The following is a 22713-nucleotide window of genomic DNA, read 5'->3' on the forward strand; positions in this document are numbered from 1 at the left end:
TGTTCTACAAACGGCTCTGAGAACTCACATCACATGCAAAAATTCCCTCAAAATGGATCACAGATCAAAATGTAAAACTTCTAGAAGAAAACATTTAAAAAATTATATACTTAACCATCATTAATTAAAAATGGCTGCTCAAGTCTGAATGGGAAAAATATCTGCAAATAATATATCTGGAAAAGTACTTGCATCCAGAATATATTATGTCTCACAAGACTCCGTATAAAAAAATAAGCTAATTAAGCAAACAAACAAATAGGTGGTAGACAGATTTCCAAAGACACTTCACCAAGGCAAATACACACGTGGAAAGATGGTCAACATTATTTAGTTATTAAGAAAATGCAATTAGAACCACAATGAGAGACCAACTACATACCTGCTGAGTGAAAATAATAACTGATTGTACCAAGTATTGCAGAGAATGTAGAGAACAGGAACTCATATATACATACTGCTGGTAGAATTGTTAAATGGGACAACCATTTTGGAAACAGTTTGATAGTATCAAAAATTAAGGACACACCTACCATGTGACCTAATTATTCCACTCCTTAATAAAAGTATACGCCCCCTCAAAGATTTGTATATAGTAATGTCCTAGCAGCTTTATTTGTAATAGCCCATAACAGGAAACAACTTAAATGTCCATAAGTTGTTGAATGGATAAACAAATTATCACATGTCCATACAATAGAACAGTAGTAAACAATAAAAGGGAATGAACTATTGATAAACACACATGGATGAATCTCAAAATAATTCAGTGAAAGAAGTCAGATAAAAACAGGTTTACATTGTTATATGTTTCCACTTTTAACATTCTAGAAAATTCAGGCTAATTTACAGTGATAGAAAGCAGAACAGTGTTGCCTGTGCAGGCATAAGCGTAGGAAGACAGTGTCTCATACACTGAGACACAAGTAAACTTTTCCTACTGATTGTTGTGATGATTTCAAAAATTCTTTAAATCTTTCACTTTCAGTGTGAAATTTATTGTATTTCAGCTGTACCTCAAGAAAGCTTAACAAAAAGTCTAATGTATTTGATACAGTCAACTTTTGTTTTTTATAGTTTTCTTAATCAACAATTTTTTTTTTTTTTTAAGTGACAGAGGGAGAGACAGAAAGACAGACTCCTATATGTGCCCTGACCAGGATCCAACCGGCCACCCAGTCTGGGGCTGATGTCCAAATCAAGCAAGCTATCCTCAGTGCCCGAGAGAGAGAAGAGGAAGAGAGTGGGAAAGTGAAGCAAATGGTCACTTCTCTTGTGTGCCCTGACCAGGTACTGAACTCGGGCCATCCACACACCAGACCCATGCTCTATCCAATCAACAATTTTTTAAAATTTTATTTTTCAAGTATAGTAGTTTATATTCAATACTATTTTGTATTACTTTCAAGTTTAAATAAAATCAACTTTTGAACTAACTATTAACATAAAATTGTGTGTGCATTATTTCCTTAAAAATTAATTTTTCTGGCCTGACCTGTGGTGGCGCAGTGGATAAAGCGTCGACCTGGAATGCTGAGGTTGCCAGTTCAAAACCCTGGGCTTGCCCGGTCAAGGCACATATGGGAATTGAAGCTTCCTGCTCCTCCCCCCTTCTCTCTCTCTCTCCCCCTCTAAAAAAATAAATAAATAAATAAAAATAATTTTAAAAAATTAATTTTTCTGAAAGCTTTAAAGGGATAGCATTTGAATATTTAGTGTTGCTGAATACAGGGAAAGAAAAAGTAAAAACTGAGTGACTAAATCTATACCTGATTTCATTATAACTTAAAAGTACTCAAGATTTTTTAACAGTTAATTTTTAGCCCGACCAAGCATGGCGCAGTGGATAGAGCATCAGCCTGGGATGCTGAGGACCCTCTTTGAAACCCCAAGGTCATAGGCTTGAGCACAGGCTCATCAGCTTCAGCGCAGGCTCACCAGCTTGAGCGCGAGGACACCGGCTTGAGCATAGGATCATAGACATAACTCCATGATTGTTGGCTTGAAGCCCAAGGTCACTGGCTTGAGCAAGGGGTCACCGACTCCGTTGAAGCCCCCAGGTTAAGGGGCATATGAGAAAACAATCAATGAACTAAAAGTGTCACAAGTATGAGTTGATGTTTTCATCTCTTTCCCTTCCTGTCTCTCTCTCTCTCCCCATTTCGATTAAAAAAAAGAGTTAATCTTTATACTCTGGCCAAATAGCTCAGTTGGTTAGAGCATCAACCTGGAGTGCAGATGTTGCTGATTCAATCCCCAGTCAGGGCACATATAGGAACAGATAGATGTTCCTGTCTCTCTCTCCTGCTCTCTCCCTTCCTCTCTCTAAAAATCAATAAAGTAAAACATTCTTTTTTAAAAGGTTAATCTTTAAAGAAACATATAGAAATTTAAAAGACATTTTTTAACCTTAATATTATAGAAAATAATGTGTTCTATACTCAAAAAGTCTTAGAAAAGCAGTATAAAATTTATTTTTTTATATAATTTTATTTTTTTAATGGGGTGACATCAATAAATCAGGATACATATATTCAAAGATAACAAGTCCAGGTTATCTTGTCGTTCAATCATGTTGCATACCCACCACCCAAAGTCAGATTGTCCTCCGTCACCCTCTATCTTGTTCTCTCTGTGCCCCTCCCCCTCCCCCTTTCCCTCTCCCATTCCCCCCTCCCCCCCGTAACCACCACACTCTTATCAATGTCTCTTAGTTTCACTATTATGTCCCACCTACGTATGGAATAATACAGTTCCTGTTTTTTTCTGATTTACTTATTTTGCTTCGTATCATGTTATCAAGATCCCACCATTTTGCTGTAAATGTTCCGATGTCATCATTTCTTATGGCTGAGTAGTATTCCATAGTGTATATGTGCCACATCTTCTTTATCCAGTCATCTATTGATGGGCTTTTTGGTTGTTTCCATGTCCTGGCCACTGTGAACAATGCTGCAATAAACATGGGGCTGTATGTGTCTTTACGTATCAATGTTTCTGAGTTTTGGGGATATATACCCAGTAGAGGGATTGCTGGGTCATAAGGTAGTTCTATTTTCAGTTTTTTGAGGAACCACCATACTTTCTTCCATAATGGTTGTACTACTTTACATTCCCACCAACAGTGGATGAGGGTTCCTTTTTCTCCACAGCCTCTCCAACATTTGCTATTACCTGACTTGCTAATAACAGCTAATCGAACAGGTGTGAGGTGGTATCTCATTGCAGTTTTGATTTGCATTTCTCTAATAGCTAAAGAAGATGAGCATCTTTTCATATATCTGTTGGCCATTTGTATTTCTTCCTGGGAGAAGTGTCTATTCATATCCTCTTCCCATTTTTTTATTGGATTGTTTGTTTGGTTGTTGTTGAGTTTTATGAGTTCTTTGTATATTTTGGATATTAGGCCCTTATCTGAGCTGTTGTTTGAAAATATCATTTCCCATTTAGTTGGCTGTCTGTTTATTTTGTTATCAGTTTCTCTTGCTGAGCAAAAACTTCTTAGTCTGATGTAGTCCCATTCATTAATTTTTGCCTTCACTTCTCTTGCCATTGGAGTCAAATTCATAAAATGCTCTTTAAAACCCAGGTCCATGAGTTGAGTACCTATGTCTTCTTCTATGTACTTAATTGTTTCAGGTCTTATGTTTAGATCTTTGATCCATTTTGAGTTCATTTTTGTACAGGGGGAGAGACTGTAGTCCAGTTTCATTCTTTTGCATGTGGCTTTCCAGTTTTCCCAGCACCATTTATTGAAAAGGCTTTCTTTTCTCCATTGTGTGTTGTTGGCCCCTTTATCAAAAATTATTTGACTATATATATGTGGTTTTATTTCTGGGCTTTCTATTCTGTTCCATTGGTCTGAGTGTCTATTTTTCTGCCAATACCATGCTGTTTTGATTGTCGTGGCCCTATAATAGAGTTTGAAGTCAGGTATTGTAATGCCCCCAGCTTCATTCTTTTTCTTTAGGATTGCTTTGGCTATTCGGGGTTTTTTATAGTTCCATATAAATGATTTTTTGCTCTATTTCTTTAAAAAATGTCATTGGAAGTTTGATGGGAATTGCATTAAATTTGTATATTGCTTTGGGTAATATAGCCATCTTGATTATATTTATTCTTCCTAGCCAAGAACAAGGTATATTCTTCCATCTCATTATATCTTTTTCAATTTCCCTTAACAATGGTTTATAGTTTTCATTATATAAGTCCTTTACATTCTTTGTTATGTTTATTCCTAAGTATTTTATTTTTTTTGTTGCAATCGTGAAGGGGATTATTCTTTTGAGTTCCTTCTCAGTTGTTTCATTGTTGGCATATAGAAAGGCTATTGACTTCTGTAAATTTTGTATCCTGCGACCTTACTGTATTGGCTTATTGTTTCTAGTAGTCTTTTTGTGGATTCTTTGGGGTTTTCGATGTATAGGATCATATCATCAAAGCAGTATAAAATTTAACATCTAATTTAAAAGGTATACTTAGAATTAGGTCCTCATTTACCCTCTTCTTAAAAATACTTGCAAGGACAAAAGACAAGCTAATTTATCATAACTTTGGTATACAAAATCCCTTTAAAAAAGAAATACTATACTTAAAGTTAAATCACTCCAAAATTTAAAAGACTAAAGACTGAGCTATGTACAATCAAGGTCAGAAACAACTCTTAAGTCTTCTAATAATGATAAAAAGTAATGTGTTAAATAAAATAACTTCTAACAAGGTATCAGGTTCAATTTTGCTACAATTTAAAAAATATAACCTAACTGGGTCACACATCCAGGAATTTCTTCAGAAACATAAACAAATCTGTTCACGGACAAGAGCCAATTATGGGGGGGGGGGGTGGATCAACTTTGCAAGTTATATGAATGTCTAACCACTATGCTGTACACCTGAAACTAATATAATATTGAATGTCAACTGTAATTGAACAGCAAAAAAAAAAAAAAAAAAAAAAGGTGGTTTTTTTTTCAAAAAGATTAAGGACTAAAAATAAAGCTAAGACTTTCCCTACTTATCTTTCTTTGTACTAGTATTACAAAAGAAGGAAACAGATCTGAAGTGCTCAGAAAGACTAAACTGAGAAAATCAAGGGAAGCAACACAAGGTGAGCCTCCTTTTCAGCTGTCTTGACTTCTTTTATCATCTTAAAGGATTATCATATTTAAATAATTTAATCCTTTAAGTTATTAAGGCATCAACTCTTAGCAGATATCTAATCCCATTTGTTCCATCTAATCCTCTTTAACCTAAAACCACTTTGTTTTTTAGAAAAGACACTTATATACTTATGGTTATTCTGGTAACCATGTTAATGATTAATATGAAATCCTACTTGGTTCCTAGCAACCTTTTATATATAGTCTATGTATCACCTGGGGTCCACAACCATGGTTATCAAAGATTAGTGTGAAAATATTACACTGAGAAATTACAGTTGTAGTTTTAAAAGATTATAGTGATACCACATTAACATAACATATCAAGGTATCTGTTGCTAACTTCTAGTTTTAAAACACTTACAGTCAGCCTGACCAGGTGGTGGCACAATGGATAGAGCACTGGACTGGGACATGGAGGACCCAGGTTTGAAACCCTGAGGTTGCCGGCCTGAGTGCAGGCTCATCCGGTTTGAGCACAAAGGTCACTGGCTTGAAGCCCAAGGTCATTGGCTTAAGCAAGGGGTCATTTTGTTGGAGCCCTCGGGTCAAGGCACATATGAGAAAGCGGTCAATGAACAACTAAGGTGCCACAACAAAGAATGGATGCTTCTCATCTCTCTCCCTTCCTCTGTCCCCCTCTCTGTCTCTCTCTCAAAGAAAAAAAAAGATAATAATAATAACAACAACAACAATAACAAAATGGGCCCTGGATGGCTGGCTCATTGATAGAGCATCAGTCCGCATGTAAATGTTCCAGATTTGATTCCCAGTCAGGACACATAGGGGAAGCAACCATCTGCTTCTCCACCCCTCGCTCTCTTCCTTTTCTCTATCTCTATCTCTTCCCCTCCTGCAGCTCTGACTCAATTCAGGCATGACTCAATTGGTTCAAACAAGTTGGCCCTGGTTGCTAATGATGGCTTCATGGTCTCGCCTCAGGCACTAAAATAGCTTGGTTTCTGAGCAACGAAGTAAAGGCTCCAGATGGGCAGAGCATCGCTGGATAGGGGGCATGCTGGGTGGATCCCAGTTGGGGAACAACGGAAATCTGTCTCTGTGCCTCCCTGCCTCTCACGTAATAAAAAAAAAAAAAAGAAAGAAAGAAAGAAAAAAAAGAATAAAATAAAATTTTGTATTAATGTAAAAGAAATGCAAAGTTAAAAAATGTGCAATCAAGCCCTGGCTGGTTGGCTCAGTGGTAGAGCGTCAGCCTGGTATGTAGATGTCCCGGGTTTGAGTCCTGGTCGGGGCACACAGGGACCATCTGTATCTCTGCCCCTTTCCTTTCTTTCTCTCTCTTCCCCTCCCATAGCCATGCTCGATTTTAGAGAGTTGGCCTCCAGCACTGAGGATGGCTCCATGGCCTAGGTCTCAGGTGCTAAAAAAAAAAAAAGGCTTCAGTTGCAACAGAGCTATGGATCTAGATGAGCAGAGCATCGCCCCTTAGTGGGCTTTCCGGGTGGATCCCAGTAGGTATGTATGCAGGAGTCTGTCTCTCTGCCTCCCCTCCTCTCACTAAAAATTAAAAAAAAAAAAAGATGTGCAATCAAAACTAAGTAAGTAGAACAACAAATTGACAATCTCTCTCTCTTTCAATTAAAAAAAAATTTTTAAGCATTAAAAATAACTATGTATTACAGGAATATTTAAGAGTTACAGGAGTGGCCCAACCAGGTGGTGGAAAAGTGGATAGAGCATCGGCCTGGGACACTGAGGACCCAGGTTCAAAACCCCACAGTCACTGGCTTAAGCGTGGGCTCATCCGACTTGAGCACAAGCTCATCGGCTTGAGCAAGGATCATATACACAACCTTGTAGTCAACACCTTGAGCCCAAGGTCACTGGCTTGAGCCAAGTCGCTGGCTTGAGCAAGGGGTCACTGGCTCAGCTAGAGCCCCCTGGTCAAGGCACATATGGGAAATGAACAACTAAACTGCTGCAACTATGAGTTAATGCTTCTTATCTCTCTATTTCCTATCTGTCCCTGTCTCTCTCTCTTGCTTAAAAAAAAAAAAGTTATAGTACTGAATGAAGTCCCTGTGATTTGCAATTTAAATGTGTTCTATAATATGAACCATGAGATTTTTTTAAAAGGCCCACAGTTTAGTGACACTCAGCCTTACATTCCCTGAGCTATTCCTGTCTTCACAAAAGATATAAGAGAGTAGTTAACCAACAAAAAAATGACACTGTTTTTCTAAAAAGAATCAGTGACTTAAGTCGTCTACTATCCATCCACCTATCCCTTTCAAGGCCTCGACCACTCAAGGCCTCACCAGATAATCTGTCTTAGACAGACCAAGAAAAATCTGATTATGACATTACCCCTTCTCAAATCAGTTGAGAGGTGATCAGAGTCTGAAACTTGGAAAACACATTAAGAGTAAAAGGCAAAGTATGCACGTATATATGCATGAGAAAGTATATACAGGGAGTCCTCGGGTTATGACAGTCTCGACATACAACATTTCAAGTATACAACACTCATTCCCATAAAAATATTTAAAAATTGAGACAGTGTTTTGGCTTATGCCATAGGCATTGTACCTAAGGACTATGTGGGCAAACGAGTTTGGCTGCATGCAGCGGAAGAATATGCTGTAATGCAGTGTATGAGAGAGGGAGCTGGCGTCCCCCAGCACGCTTACCTAGGCCATTTTGGACTGTAAAAACTGCAAGTGTTCCATTTGTGTTGCTTTGTTTGGAGACTTTTTGGCCCTTATCATGGCTCCTCAATGAAAGTCAGTCTTCAAATAGTAGTGCTTTAAAGAAGAGGAAAGCCATCATGATGGATGTCACAGAGCTACTGGCATCACATGGAGAGGAGCTGTCTGCTGAGGACCTCATTTAGCTGGAGAAGCAGCTGATTGAAGAGGAAGAGATAGAAACCCCAGAACCCAAGAGATTTACTACCAAGGGTTTGGTAGAAGGCTTTCCTGTGGTAGAGGACAGGTTGGCAAAATTTCAGGCTGAGGTTCCCAACGATGACAGATTCAGTAAGGTCTACAGAGCTGTTATGGATGCCTTGGAATGCTATAGGCAGATTTTGGAAGAAAAGAAGTCATCAACCTTCCAGACTAGCCTGGAACAATTATATAAGAAGGTAGAGAGGCCTGCAACAGATTTTGTACCCTCTACATCAGCTGCTTCTCGAATGAAACACCTGTAGTGCAGGTAGAATCATCTCCAGCATCTCCTGAATTTTCCTTAGGCAATCCTGATTCACCTGACCCAGTATTTCCAGCACTTTCTGCAAGTTCTCCTATTTCTCCAGCTTCTTCCTCCCAATAGGTCATTCTCTCCCACCTTGCAATGCCCCTTCCCAGTGTTCAAGCCAACCACAGGAATAAAGGTAAGGACTTTTGTTTTTACACTCTTTTTTGTCATTTTTTCTGTTACTACAGTACAGTGTGCAGTACAGTATGTTTATGTCCTTTTCCTTTTCCTGTGGCTTGTGATTTTATGTTCTAGATTACGATATTACAACTGTGTTAGGATAGGTAAGTGACTTAGACTATGGTGTATTTTGACTTACACCAAAATTCAGGTTATGTCACTGTTGTAGGAACAGAATTGTGTCATAACCCAAAAACTCCCTGTATATGTAAGTCTTTACGGAATAATACAGAACTCTGGTCCTGTATGATATATATCGAGAAATGTATCCTGAGATGAGGAATGCAAATGTTCAGGTTAACAGTAAATAGGGTCTAGTCATGTTATTAGCCTGCAAAATATGAATCAAAGCAATCTAATGACATTCACTAAAGACAAAGGCTGATTTTAATAAAGAGAACAAAAGAAAATTCCAGAAAAAGACCCAATTATAAATACATATTAAGTATATGATAAAGAAGGAATTCCAAATCAGCAAAGACCAAATTTACTTAATAATGGTACTAGAAAAATTAATTAATAATTTGAGAAAATGTATCTTATACAAATTAAAATAGAATTTAGATGAATTACTTACAGAGTTACATAAAAATTAAAGTAATCTAAGAAGCTGGAAGAGAATATTTTTAAAATCTTTAAATTTAAAGAAGGAAGATTCTGCTAAGCATAAAAAAGAAAGTAAAAATCAGTAAGGTAAAGGGAGGTTTAGCTCTTCCAGGTTATAATATTTCTACATCAATTTAAAACCATTAAAATGCGGCCTGATTTGTGGTAACACAGTGAAATGAGGGTCGACTCAGAATGCTGAGGGACCCAGTTTGAAAATCCGAACTCACCAGCTGAAGCATGGGCTCATCCAGATTCAATGTAGGCTCAGGAGCTTGAGCACAGGGTCACTGACGTAATCCCAAGGTCACTGGCTTGAGCCAAACGTTGCTGGCTTGAGCAAAGGATTACTCTGCTGTAGCCCCTGGTCAAGGCTCATATGAGAAAGCAATCACTAGCCTGACCAGGTGGTGGTACAGTGGATAGAGCGTCAGACTAAGACGCAGAGGTCCCAGGTTCGAAACCCAAGGTAGCTGCTTGAGGGCGGGTTCATCCAGCATGAGCGTGGGTTCATCTGGCATGAGTACTGGCTTGAATGTGGGATCACAGACATGACCCCATGGTCGCTGACTTGAGCCCAAGGTTGCTGGTTTGGGCAAGGGGTCACTCTCTCTACCGTAGCCTCCCGGTCAAGGCTCATAAGAGAAAGCATTCACTGGCCTGACCCGGTAGTGGCACAGTGGATACAGCATCAGACTGGGACACAGAGCTCCCAGGTTCGAAACCTGAGGTTGCCAGCATGAGCACAGGTTGATCCGTCTTGAGCACGAGGTCGCTGGCTTGTGCAAGGGGTTACTCACTCTACTGTAGCCCCCCAGTCAAGGCACATATGAGAAAGCAATTAATGAACATCTAAGGTGCTGCAACAAAGAATTGATGCTTCTCATCTCTCTCCCTTCCTGTCTGTCCGTCCCTATCTGTCCCTCTCTCTGTCACAAAAAAAACAACAACAAAAAACAAAAAAACCCCAAAAACCATATTCATCCCTGCCCAGGTAACTCAGTTAGTTAGAGCACTGGCCCCATACACAAAGGTTGCTGGATCAAACAATCCCCAGTCAGGGCAAATACAGAAAAAGATGGATGTTTCTGTCACTCTCTCCTTTTCTCTCTAAAATAATCAATAAATAAATTAAAAAAAAAATTTAACCAAGAAAGGGGAGTAGGGAGGGAGATAAAAAGCATCAACTCGTAGTTGCATCACTTCAGTTATTCATTGATTGATTATTATACGTGCCTTGATGAAAGCGTCAAGCTGAGCCAGTAACTCCTTGCTCAAACCAGCGACCATGATGGGATCATGTAGATGATCCCATGCTCAAGCCCAGTGATACCATGCTCAATATGGTGAGTTTGTACTCAAGTCAGCAACCTTCCAGGTTTCAATGTAGAACCTCAGCATCCCAAATCAATGCTCTATACACTGCGCCACCACCAGTCAGGTTAAAAAAACTTTTAATGTATTCATTCAGCACCTAATCACCTCTTACCAACTTCCCTGTTACCCCCATCTTTCTCTGGATTGTTTCAATAAACTCCTAATGCCTCCCTGCTGTCATCCTTGACTCTCTACAGCTTACCTACAAGGAAGCAGCCAGACGTCCTTAAAAAACCTAAGTCAGACAATGTTATACCTAGGATCAGAATCTCCAATGGCTTACTTTTCACTCAAACTAAAAAACAAACTCCTTACACATCCCCCTCCATGTCTGGTCCCTTACCTGGTCTCATCTCCTACTGCACTTCCCTCAACCTTGCTTACTCTGTCCCAGCCACTTGTCCCTGTCTCCATTTGTTTGCAATGAACCATGTGATGATAATCATATTAATATTTAACATTTACAAAGTAATATTGTACTATGAACCAGGCACTGCTCTAATTGCTTTACATATATTACTTCATTCAGTTACAATAATTATTTCCCTCACTTTATGGATGATTAAATTGATTTACAAAGAGGTTAATTAACCTGTCCTTAGAGCTCAGTCAGTAAATGGAAAAGAGAATTCAGGATCACAGGTAGACAAAGTCCACTCCACAGTCCAAAGTCTAACCTCAGTGAGGTTTCCTACCGGTTATCTTTCCTTAACATTCTTCAGAAACAAGTATGGGATGAGCAGGCAGTAGATAAAGGACTAAGAAATGGAAATGCCAACATGCTTGATGTAAGGTTAAAGAGTTTGGAAAAGTTAAAGGGAAACAGGACATTGGAAATGAAACTACTTTTAAAGGTGAAAGTCAGCACATAATTGGTTATTATATAAAACAAAATACAGCATTTAAAACTTACTTTTTCTGTAGTAACAGTCAAGGAAGGAACCAATGCCTGTGAGGGTTCTGGTTGCTTCTTGTGTTTTTGCTTGTGTTTCTCCTTTTCTTTATATTTCTAAAAATGAATAGAAGTAAAATCCAATTTAAATTATAACAAACATACATACACACACAATAAAGGTGAGAGTTTTTTACAACTGTGTTTAGTAACTTAAAATGTTAATGAATACTTGTCAAAAATAATGAAAAACTTACTTCTAATCATAATCTTATTATTTCATATATAAACAATACTAAAAACATATTTGCATTACAGCACTATTATATATTAAAACATATAATGCTAATATAAGTTACTTTAAAGTGACTCTAGTTTCCTTATCCTTGAACAACATAAAATAACATAAAAAAACTAAATACTTATTATATTTATATCTGGCAAACTATATGCTTTTTCTCATTTAAAAAAAATAGAACCAAGAGTGGCAAGATGGCGATGGAGTAGGTGGACGTACCACCTTCCACCTCCCAGAACCAAAGTGGATTACAACTTAATTTTAAGAACCATTATCTGGAAAAACCAACTTTGGACTAAACTAAGAGGACTCTTTAACCAAGAAACACCGAAGAAGCCACACTGAGACTGGTATGAAAAGCAGAAACACGGAAAGGGCTGCCCAGCTCCCGAGAGCAGCAAACATTAGCCCGGAGAGACTCGTGTGGCGGGAAGTGAGTTTAGCAGAGAGGGAAGGGTCCTGAGCTCCAGGAACAAAGCCCCAGCCTGCAGCCCCAGGGCCTAGAAGAGGTGTGTCGACAGTATTTAGCTGCAAAACAAGTCAGGATACTGTTTGGGAGAAAGAGACTGATTTCTCAGATCCAGGATTCTTTTTAAAGGGACCACACAGAACACCTCTCTCACAACCACTCACCCAGGGCTCCGGGGGATGGGAGAGAGGAGAGGACGGGAGTAACAGGAAGAGAGTGTAATCTAGGAGGCATAGAGAGAAACATTTTGAGAGACAGCCACCCTAACCTCTGGGATGAGTCATTCCCCAAATCTGAAGCAAGTATTTCCCCTGGAAACAGCAATACCAGCAAAGGGAAGCAGGACACCAGGCCAAACAAGCTTTCCCATGGCATTCAGAGCAGAGTCGCTTAGAAGGAGGGAGCTTTTGGGGCTACAGTAGTGAGTCTTAGGGTCTGAGCTGCAGTGCCCCCACCCACATGGCTGAAGGCTGCTGGAGAGTAAGGGTGGCTGCAGGACCCAAAAGCGTGGTTCCGTCAACAAGGGCAGAAGCCCGCCGGCCACGACTGAAGCCAGGCCGTGAGCTCAGTCTTGCCGGGCAGGGGGCAAAGAAAAAGGTCAAGACCAGCTGTAGCCCGCCTGTAATCCTGCCTGTGGGGGGGGGCAGGAGACTGGAAGAGGGGGAGACCCACTGCTGAGCAAGGTAGAGCGGGCATGCGGCCTTGCACCGCCTGTGAAACTGAGGCTTGCAGCCCAAAGAGCGAGTTGGCTCGTCCCATGGGGGTGGGGTGAAAGCCCAAAACAGGCAAAGTCCCACTACTGAGCATGGGCGCGCAGCCCCACACAGCCAATGGAGCCCAGGCTTGCAGCCAACCGATAAGCAGCTCCTACCACAGGGGTGGGGCAAAAGCCCAAAAACAGGTGGAGACCCGCAGATGAGCAAAGGTGCTTACCCCTGCCTGTGGTGCTGAGGCTTGCAGCCCGGGCACAGGTGCATAACCTGGTACGGAGGGGCGAGGCAAAGGGTGAGGCAAAGGCCAAGGCCATCAAGGCTTGTAGACCCGGGCACATGATCACAGCCCCTCCCGAGGAGGAAAGGCTGAAACCACAGGAACAGCCTCAGCAGGCTAGCACCAGCAACGCCCATACCAGAACACCTTAGGCAGCGGCAGCAGAAAACTGTGGCAGGACTGCAGACAGACCACGCCTAGGGAACACAGAGGCCTCACCCAGTGGACTCCACTGCCCAAAATCTTCTTATACACAGACAAAATGGGAAGGCAGAGAAATGCAACACAAATGAATCAAGAGAAATCCCCAGAAAAGGACCTGAATGAGTCACATAAAAACAAATTACCAGATGTAGAGTTTAAAATAACGATTATTAGGATGCTCAAAGATCTTAGAACAACAATAGATGGTAATTACGAACACCTAAATAGATAGAAAATATAAAAAGGTCATTGAAATAATAAAACAGAATCAGTCAGAAATGAAAAATTCAGTATCAGAAACAAAGACCACAATGGAAGGAATTAAAAGCAGAATGGATGAAGCTGAGAATCAAATTAGTGAGTTAGAGGATGAGATAAATGAAGGCACGAAAGCAGAGCAGAAAAAAGAAAAGAGACTCAAAAAGTCTGAGGAAACTCTAAGAGAGCTCTGTGACAACATGAAGAGAAATAATATCCGCATCATAGGGGTTCCTGAAGAAGAAGAGAAAGAACAAGGGATAGAGACTTTGTTTAATCATATCATAGCTGCAAACGTCCCTAAATTAAAAGTCTCACAAGTTCAAGAAGCACAGAGAACTCTATTAAAGAGAAACCCAAAGAAATCTACACTAAGACACATCATAATTAAAATACCAAAGCTAATTGATAAAGAGAAAATATTAAAAGCTGCTACAGAAAAAAAGGCTATCACCTAATACAAAGGAGCCCCCATATGGATGACACCCAACTTCTCAACAGAAACACTTGAGGCCAGAAGGGAATGGCAAGAAATATTCAAAGTAATGCAGAACAAGGGCCTACAACCAAGACTACTTTATCCAGCAAGACTATCATTTAAAATTGAAGAAGAAATAAAAAGCTTCCCAGACAAAAGAAAATTCAAGGAATTCAATACAACCAAACCAATGCTGCAAGAAATGCTAAGGGGCCTGTTGTAAACAGATCAAAGGGGAAAAAGAATATAGCAAAAGAAGAATACAGCTTTAAAGAATAAAATGGCGACCTGTGGTGGCGCAGTGAATAAAGCGTCGACCTGGAAATGCTGAGGTCGCCGGTTCGAAACCCTGGGCTTGTCTGGTCAAGGCACATATGGGAGTTGATGCTTCCAGCTCCTCCCCCCTTCTCTCTCTCTGTTTCTCCTCTCTCTCTCTCTCTCTCTCTCTCTCTCTCTGTCTCTCCCTCTCCTCTCTAAAATGAATAAAAAAAAAGAATAATAACCTTAAATGTAAATGGCTTAAATGATCCAATCAAAAGACATAGGGTAGCTGAATAGATAAGAAAACAGGAACCATATATAAGCTATCTACAAGAGACACACCTTAAAACAAAAGATGCACACAGACTGAAGGTAAAAGGATGTAAAAAAAATATTTCATGCAAATGGAAAGGAAATAAAAGCTGGGGTAGCAATACTTATATCAGACAAAATGGACTTTAAAACAAAGGCTATAGTAAGAGATAAAGAAGGTCATTACATATTGATAAAGGGAGGAATCCAACAGGAAGACATAACCGTTATAAATATTTATGCATTTAATATAGGAGCACCTAAATATATAAAGCAGACTTTGATGGATATACAGGGCGAGATCAACAGCAATACTATAATAGTAGGGGATATCAATACCCCACTAATATCTCTAGATATATCCTCAATAAAGAAAATTAACAAAGAAACAACAGACTTAAAGGACACACTAGATCAACTGGATTTAATAGATATCTTAACTTCAGAACCTTTCAACCTAAAGCAGCAGAATATACATTCTTTTCAAGTGCTCACTGTACATTCTGTAGGATAAGACCACATTAGGGCACAAAAGCGGTCTCAACAAATTTAAGAAAATTGAAATCATATCAAGCATTTTCTCTGATCACAATGGCATGAAACTAGCAATCAACCACAACAGAAAAACTGAATAATACTCAAACACTTGGAAACTAAATAGCATGCTATTAAATAATGAATGGGTTAACAATGAGACCAAAGAAGAAATAAAAAAATACTAGAAACAAATGATAATGAGCATACATCAACTCAAAATTTATGGGGCACAACAAAAGCAGTCCTGAGAGGGAAGTTCGTAGCATTACAGGCATACCTTAAAAAGCTAAAAAAAGCTCAAATAAACAATGTGACCCTGCATCTACAAGAACTACAAAAAAAACAACAACCCCAAAACACCAAGTAAAGCCCAGAGCTAGTAGAAAGGAGCAAATAATCAAGATCAGAATGGAAATAAATGACATAGAGGCTAAAGAAACAACACAGAGGATCAATGAAACCAGGAGCTGGTTCTTTGAAAAGGTAAACAAAATCGATGAACCTTTAACCAGACTCATCAAAAAAAAAAGAGAGAAGATTCAAAAAAATAAAATTAGAAATGAGAGTGGAGAAATAACAACTGACGACAGAAATCCCAAATATTGTAAGAAAATACTATGAAGAACTGTATGCCAAAAAATTAGACAACCTAGATAAAATACACAAATTCTTTGAAACATATAATCTACCAAAAATTGATCTAGAAGAATCAGAAAACCTAAACAGACCGATTACAACAAATGAGATCGAAACAGTTACCAAAAAATTCCCAACAAAGAAAAGTCCTAGGCCTGATGGCTTCACAAGTGAATTCTACCAAATATTCAAAGAAGAACTAACTCCTATCCTTCTCAAGCTCTTTCAAAAAATGCAAGAGAAAGGAAGACTTCCAAACTCCTTTTATGAGATGAGCATAATTCTGATTCCAAACCAGGCAAAGACAACACAAAGAAAGAAAACTATAGGCCAATATCCCTGAAGAATTTAGATGCTAAGATCCTCAACAAAATATTAGCAAACCGGATCCAGCAATACATGAAAAAAATCATACACCATGATCAAGTGGAATTCATTCTGGGGAGGCAAGGCTGGTACAATATTTGTAAATCAATCAATGTGATCTATCACATTAACAGAAGGAAGGACAAAAACCACATGATAATTTCAATAGATGCAGAAAAAGCATTTGATAAAATCCAGCACCCATTCATGATCAAGACTCTCAGCAAAGTGGGAATACAGGGAACATACCTCAACATGATAAAGGCCATCTATGACAAACCCACAGCCAACATCATACTCAATAGGCAAAAATTAAAAGCAATCCCCTTAAGATCTGGAACAAGGCAGGGGTCCCCCTTTCACCACTGTTATTCAACATAGTTCTGGAAGTGCTCGCCACAGCAATCAGAGAAGAAGAAGAAAGAAAAGGCATCCAAATTGGAAAGCAAGAAGTAAAACTATCATTATTTAGAGTGATATGATATTGTATATAGAAAACCCTAAAGTCTCAGTCAAAAAACTACTAGACCTGATAATGAATTTGGCAAGGTGGCAGGATATAAAATTAATACTCAGAAATCAGAGGCGGCCCTGGCCAGTTGGCTCAGCAGTAGAGTGTTGGCCTGGCATGCAGGAGTCCCGGGTTTGATACCCGGCCAGGGCACACAGGAGAAGCGCCCATTTGCTTCTCCGCCCCTCCCCCTCTCCTTCCTCTCCTCTCTGTCTCTCTCTTCCCCTCCCGCAGCGAGGCTCCATTGGAGCAAAGATGGCCTGGGCGCTAGGGATGGCTCTGTGGCCTCTGCCTCAGGCGCTAGAACGGCTCTGGATGCAACAGAGCGACGCCCCAGAGGAGCAAAGCATCGCCCCCTGGTGGGCATGCCGGGTGGATCCCGGTCGGGTGCATGCGGGAATCTGACTGCCTCCCCGTTTCCAGCTTCGGAAAAATGAAAAAAAAAAAAAAAGAAATCAGAGGCATTTTTGTACAACAACAATGAACCGTCAGAAAAAGAAAATAAGGAAACAATCCCCTTCACTATTGCAACCAGAAAAAAATAAAGTACCTAGGAGTAATTTAACCAAGGAGATTAAAGACTTGTACTCAGAATATTATAAAACATTGATAAAAGAAATCAAGGAAGATACAAACAAGTGGAAGCATATACTATGCTCATGGTTAGAAAGAATAAACATCATTAAAATGTCTATTACCCCCAAGCAATTTATAAATTCAATGCAATATCGCCGGACCAGGCGGTGGCGGAGTGGATAGAGCGTTGGACTGGGATGCGGAAGGACCCAGGTTTGAGACCCCGAGGTCGCCAGCTTGAGCACGGGCTCATCTGGTTTGAGCAAAAAGCTCACCAGCTTGGACCCAAGGTCACTGGCTCCAGCAAGGGTTTACTTGGTCTGCTGAAGGCCCACGGTCAAGACACATAAGAGAAAGCAATCAATGAACAACTAAGAAATCGCAATGCGCAACGAAAAACTAATAATTGATGCTGCTCATCTCTCTCTGTTCCTGTCTGTCTGTCCCTATCTCTGCCTCTGAAAAAAATAAATAAATAAATAAATTCAATGCAATACCAATTAAAATATCAATGACATACTTCAAAGATATAAAACACATATTCCAAAATTTTATATGGAAACAAAAGAGAACATGAATAGCCTCAGCAATCTTGAAAAGGAAGAATAAAGTGGGAGGTATCACACTTCTGGATATCAAGTTATACTACAAGGCCATTATACTCAAAACAGCCTGGTACTAGCATAAGAACAGGCACATAGATCAGAGAACCCAGAAATAAACCCACACCTTTACGGACAACTGATATTTCACAAAGGATGTAAGAGCATACATTGCAGTAAAGACAGCCTCTTTAACAAATGGTGTTGCGAAAATTGGACATCTACCTGCAAAAAAATGAAACTAGACCACCAACTTACATCATTCACAAAAATAAACTCAAAATGGATAAAAGACTTAAATGTAAGCCGTGAAACCATAAGCATCTTAGAAGAAAACATAGGCAGTAAGGTCTCCGACATCTCTCGCAGCAATATATTTGCCGATTTATCTCCATGGGCAAGTGAAATAAAGGACAGGGTAAACAAATGGGACTATATCAAACTAAAAAGCTTTTGCACAGCTAAAGACAGTAAGAACAGAATAAAAAGACAAACTACACAATAGAACATATTCGACAATACGTCTGATAAGAGGTTAATAACCAAAATTTATAAAGAACTTGTAAAAGTCAATACCAGGAAGACAAACAATTCCATCAAAAAATGGGCAAAAGAAATAATAGACACTTCTCCAAAGAGGACATACAGATGGCCCATAGGCATATGAAAAAATGCTCAACAACACTAATCATTAGAGAAATGCAAATTAAAACCACAATGAAATATCACCTCACACCAGTCAGAATGGCGCTCATTAACAAAACAACACAGAATAAGTGCTGACGAGGATGTGGAGAAAAGGGAACCCTCCTGCACTGCTGGTGGGAATGCAGACTGGTGCAGCCACTTTGGAAAACAGTATGGAGATTCCTCAAAAAATTAAAAATCGAACTGCCTTTTGACCCAGCTATCCCACTTTTAGGAATATACCCCCAAAACACCATAGCACTATTTCAAAAGAAGAAATGTACCCCATGTTTACGGAAGCAGTGTTCACAATAGCGAAGATCTGGAAACAACCCAAGTGTCCGTCAGTGGACGAGTGGATTAAAAAGCTTTGGTACATATATATAAGGTCTACCAGAAAGTTCTGTCCATTTCTATCACAAGTTTCGACACGTAAGCACATGTTTATTTGGTGCATGTGTGCCTCTCTATTTTTATCACTTATTGTATACATACTGACATAGCAAATTAACTAAAACCAAGTTCATTCACATTAGTCTTATGTGTGAAGCGATAGTGTACCCATGGCTACTGATAAAGTTCATTTACGCCACTGCCACTGTAATTTTTACGAATTTCAACAAGGAAGAAATGCTACAGAAGCATGTCTATCGCATCCACCATATTCCCCGGACATAGTACCCTCCGACTTTCACTTGTTTTTGTCCTTACAAAATTTTTTGAAGGGCAAAAAATTCAAAAATGAAGAAGATATCAAACAAGCACTGGTTCAATTTTTCGCATCAAAAGATAAAAGATTTTTCAAAAATGGGATATACGGCCCTGGCCGGTTGGCTCAGCGGTAGAGCGTCGGCCTGGCGTGAGGGGGACCCGGGTTCGATTCCCGGCCAGGGCACATAGGAGAAGCACCCATTTGCTTCTCCACCCCCCCCCCTTCCTCTCTGTCTCTCTCTTCCGCTCCTGCAGCCAAGGCTCCATTGGAGCAAAGATGGCCCGGGCGCTAAGGATGGCTCCTTGGCCTCTGCCCCAGGCGCTAGAGTGGCTCTGGTGGTGGCAGAGCGACGTCCGGAGGGGCAGAGCATCACCCCCTGGTGGGCAGAGCGTTGCCCCTGGTGGGCGTGCCGGGTGGATCCCGGTCAGGCGCATGCGGGAGTCTGTCTGACTGTCTCTCTCCAGCTTCAGAAAAATACAAAAAAAAAAGGGGGGGGATATACAAATTGCCCTCACGCTGGCAAGAAATCATTAATAATAATGGCAATTATATTATTTAATAAAGTTTATTGACGATAAGAAAATTTTATATTTCATCTTATTCCAAAAATGGACAGAACTTTCCGGTAGACCTTGGAATACTACTCAGCCATAAGAAATGATGATATCGGATCATTTACAACAACATGGATGGACCTTGATAACATTATACTGAGTGAAATAAGTAAATCAGAAAAAAACTAAGAACTATATGATTCCATACATAGGTGGGACATAAAAATGAGACTCAGAGACATGGATAAGAAAGTGGTGGTTACAGCTGAGGGGTGGGGGGGAAGGCACAAAGAAAACCAGATAGAAGGTGACGGAAGACAATTGGACTTTGGGTGATGGGTGTGCAACATAATCAAATGTCAAAATAACCTGGAGATGTTTTCTCTGAATATATGTACCCCAATTTATCAATGTCACCCCATTAAAATGAATAATAATAAAAAATATGAAAAAATATAGTATCATATACACTTTCTAAACAGAAATTTAATATTTACACAGCACTTTGACATGCACTTTCACATCAGAATAGTGTCAGATTCTCCATCAACATGAATTAAATCCTAAGGACCACAAACTAAAAACAAGGGGAAAAAAATCTTTCTAGGGTTATTCAGAAAATGGATGATTTAGTTATCACTAACAAAAGTAATTTAAAGTTATGATGTGCTGTTTTACTTGGAAGTCCTAAAATTGATTAACTAAATTTAAGGAATTCAAATAAATAATTAATTGTGTATTAAAGCCCAACTTTACTTAATGTCAGAAAAATTTAACCAAATTATTCTCAATTGTTTGAATAAGCAGGTAAGAATTAGTTTGGGGGACTAAGTTCACTACTATTTTAAGAGTTAATTCATTTATTTTACATAGTACTTAAAATTAACTACTCAGAGCACTTAATAATCTGTTCAAGGCATAAAAGATTAGTATCACTGGGCCTGCCCTATAACACATTACACACCAACAAAACAGAACCCATAAAAATTAAAGATAGATGTTTTGCTGTAATATCCAAGTACTGCCACTTTTGCCTTTAATTCCTGCTGTAATTTCATATTTCTTGACTGTACTGTTAATACTTTAGCAACAGAAAATGTAAGAGACCACAAACAGTCTTTATTCAGTCTTTTAAAGAAATTTTCTTACTCTAAAGTTGTTTTTAATTGGGACAAATCAAAATAATAACCACCAAGGAATCATCCTCCATTTCTTTGTGCTAGGATGTCACTACTCCTGAGGAGGAAGGGACAGACCCCTCTTCCCTGAGAAGGAAGAAACAAAAAGAATACAAGGGAAAGGAGCCAGCAGGGGTAACCAAGTCAGCCAGTAATAAATGAACTATATCCCATAGTTACAATACAAAGCAATAGAAGATCTGTATGTAACTATGGCCAGTGATCTAGAAACTCCTTTCCCTTTGCTGACCCCACCGAAACTTTCCCTCCCCTCTCTTTGTGTCCTGGGAAACCTTAAACAAAGAAATCACATGCCCATTGCTTAGATACTGTAAAGGTATATAACCTGTAAGAAAACCAACATCAGGGAGCCTGTGTTTTGGAGCTACAAGCCTCATGTGTTCCTCTGGCTTTAATAAATCCTACTTCCTTCATCAAGTTGTCTGAGCGTTTTTGTCCTCCTTTGATTCCTGCAATATATGGTGTATTGGCCAGGAACCAAGGAGGCAAGACGCCCACAACTGGTGGACTTCAGGCACCCTGCTGGGGAGCCCCCAACCACCCTGTAGATATGCCTGCTGAGCCTACAATGGGGATTTCCCCATGTGGATGCCTTTGTAGGATGGAGGGGGAGATCCCCTTCGCCAGTTCCAGCAAGGACCAGACAATGAAAGAACAAGGAAACGAGGGCTCATCAGAGCCATGGTAAGGAGGACCGGGTAAGGGAAGCAAGCTAGCTAGGGTCCTGCCCCACTGGGCAAAAGGGAGGCTTGATCACCCTCCTGAGAGTCACTAATTGCCCTCCATAGGTTAGGAGTGGTGACTGTGTACTCTCCACAGGTGTGGGGAGTGTTCCCCACACAGGAGTGGTGACTAGTCACCCTCCACAGGTTGGGGGGAAAGGGCCCCACGGGGTTAGGAGTGGTGACTGATCACCCTCCACTGCTTTGTGAGAGGTTGTGTGAAAGAGAGTGAGTGCAGAGTTAATGAGATGGACACCGGAAGAGGGTTCTGACTGTCTCCCACAGGGCTTAAGCAAGTATTGGGTCCTGAACCACAGATCCGTAGGGCGCCTCCTACAGCTAAGAGGCAGAATTGCATGCTGACAGTTTATATCAGCCTGCCATAAGCCAACAGGGCCCACCATCTCCACAAGGGGAGCGGCCGGTGACAGACTGAAGCAAGAGGCATCCCCTCCAAGTTTCCCCTCCCCTTCCCCCATTCCTTCTTGTGGCGTGACTGTTGTCTGTTGTGGGGGTATGGGAGGTTCACAGGGAAAACACACTCCTTTAGCCACGATGGTTAAAATTTTAAGAAAAAGTTCTCAGGGGATTACAGGGCTACTATGTCCCCAAGGAAACTGAGGAATAGCCTGCTTTTGGGGTAGAATGGCCAACAGACAGAAGGAAGCTTAAATAAGTCTGTTGTTGTACAGAAGCTGTGGCAGGTAGTCACTAGAGATCCAGGCCACCCCGACCAGTTTCCCTACATAGATAGACACTTGGCTTACACTAGTTTGCACCCACTGTCTTGGCTTAGAGGTCAGGCTTCTACAGTATTGGTAGTTAAGGCAGAGAAGCATCCCACCAGACCCAGGGAGCTGCTGCAGCAGCCAAAGCCAGAGATTTTAACTCCTAGTGAACCAAAAGAA

At 40.1% G+C, this 22713-nt stretch overlaps 1 protein-coding gene across 9 annotated transcripts in view; it reads right to left on the bottom strand.

Annotated features, from left to right (window-relative positions):
- MLLT10 (MLLT10 histone lysine methyltransferase DOT1L cofactor) overlaps positions 1–22713 on the bottom strand; it is a 297166-nt gene that overhangs the window by 96396 nt on the left and 178057 nt on the right. For all 9 annotated transcript variants that reach the window (XM_066279459.1, XM_066279458.1, XM_066279455.1 and 6 more), the window contains one exon: positions 11455–11550. In XM_066279459.1, coding sequence (XP_066135556.1) covers positions 11455–11550 — 96 coding nt within the window. The remainder of the gene's footprint in view (positions 1–11454; positions 11551–22713) is intronic.

This window comes from Saccopteryx bilineata, chromosome 5 (assembly GCF_036850765.1).
Source record: "Saccopteryx bilineata isolate mSacBil1 chromosome 5, mSacBil1_pri_phased_curated, whole genome shotgun sequence".
Taxonomy (NCBI): Eukaryota; Metazoa; Chordata; class Mammalia; order Chiroptera; family Emballonuridae; genus Saccopteryx; species Saccopteryx bilineata.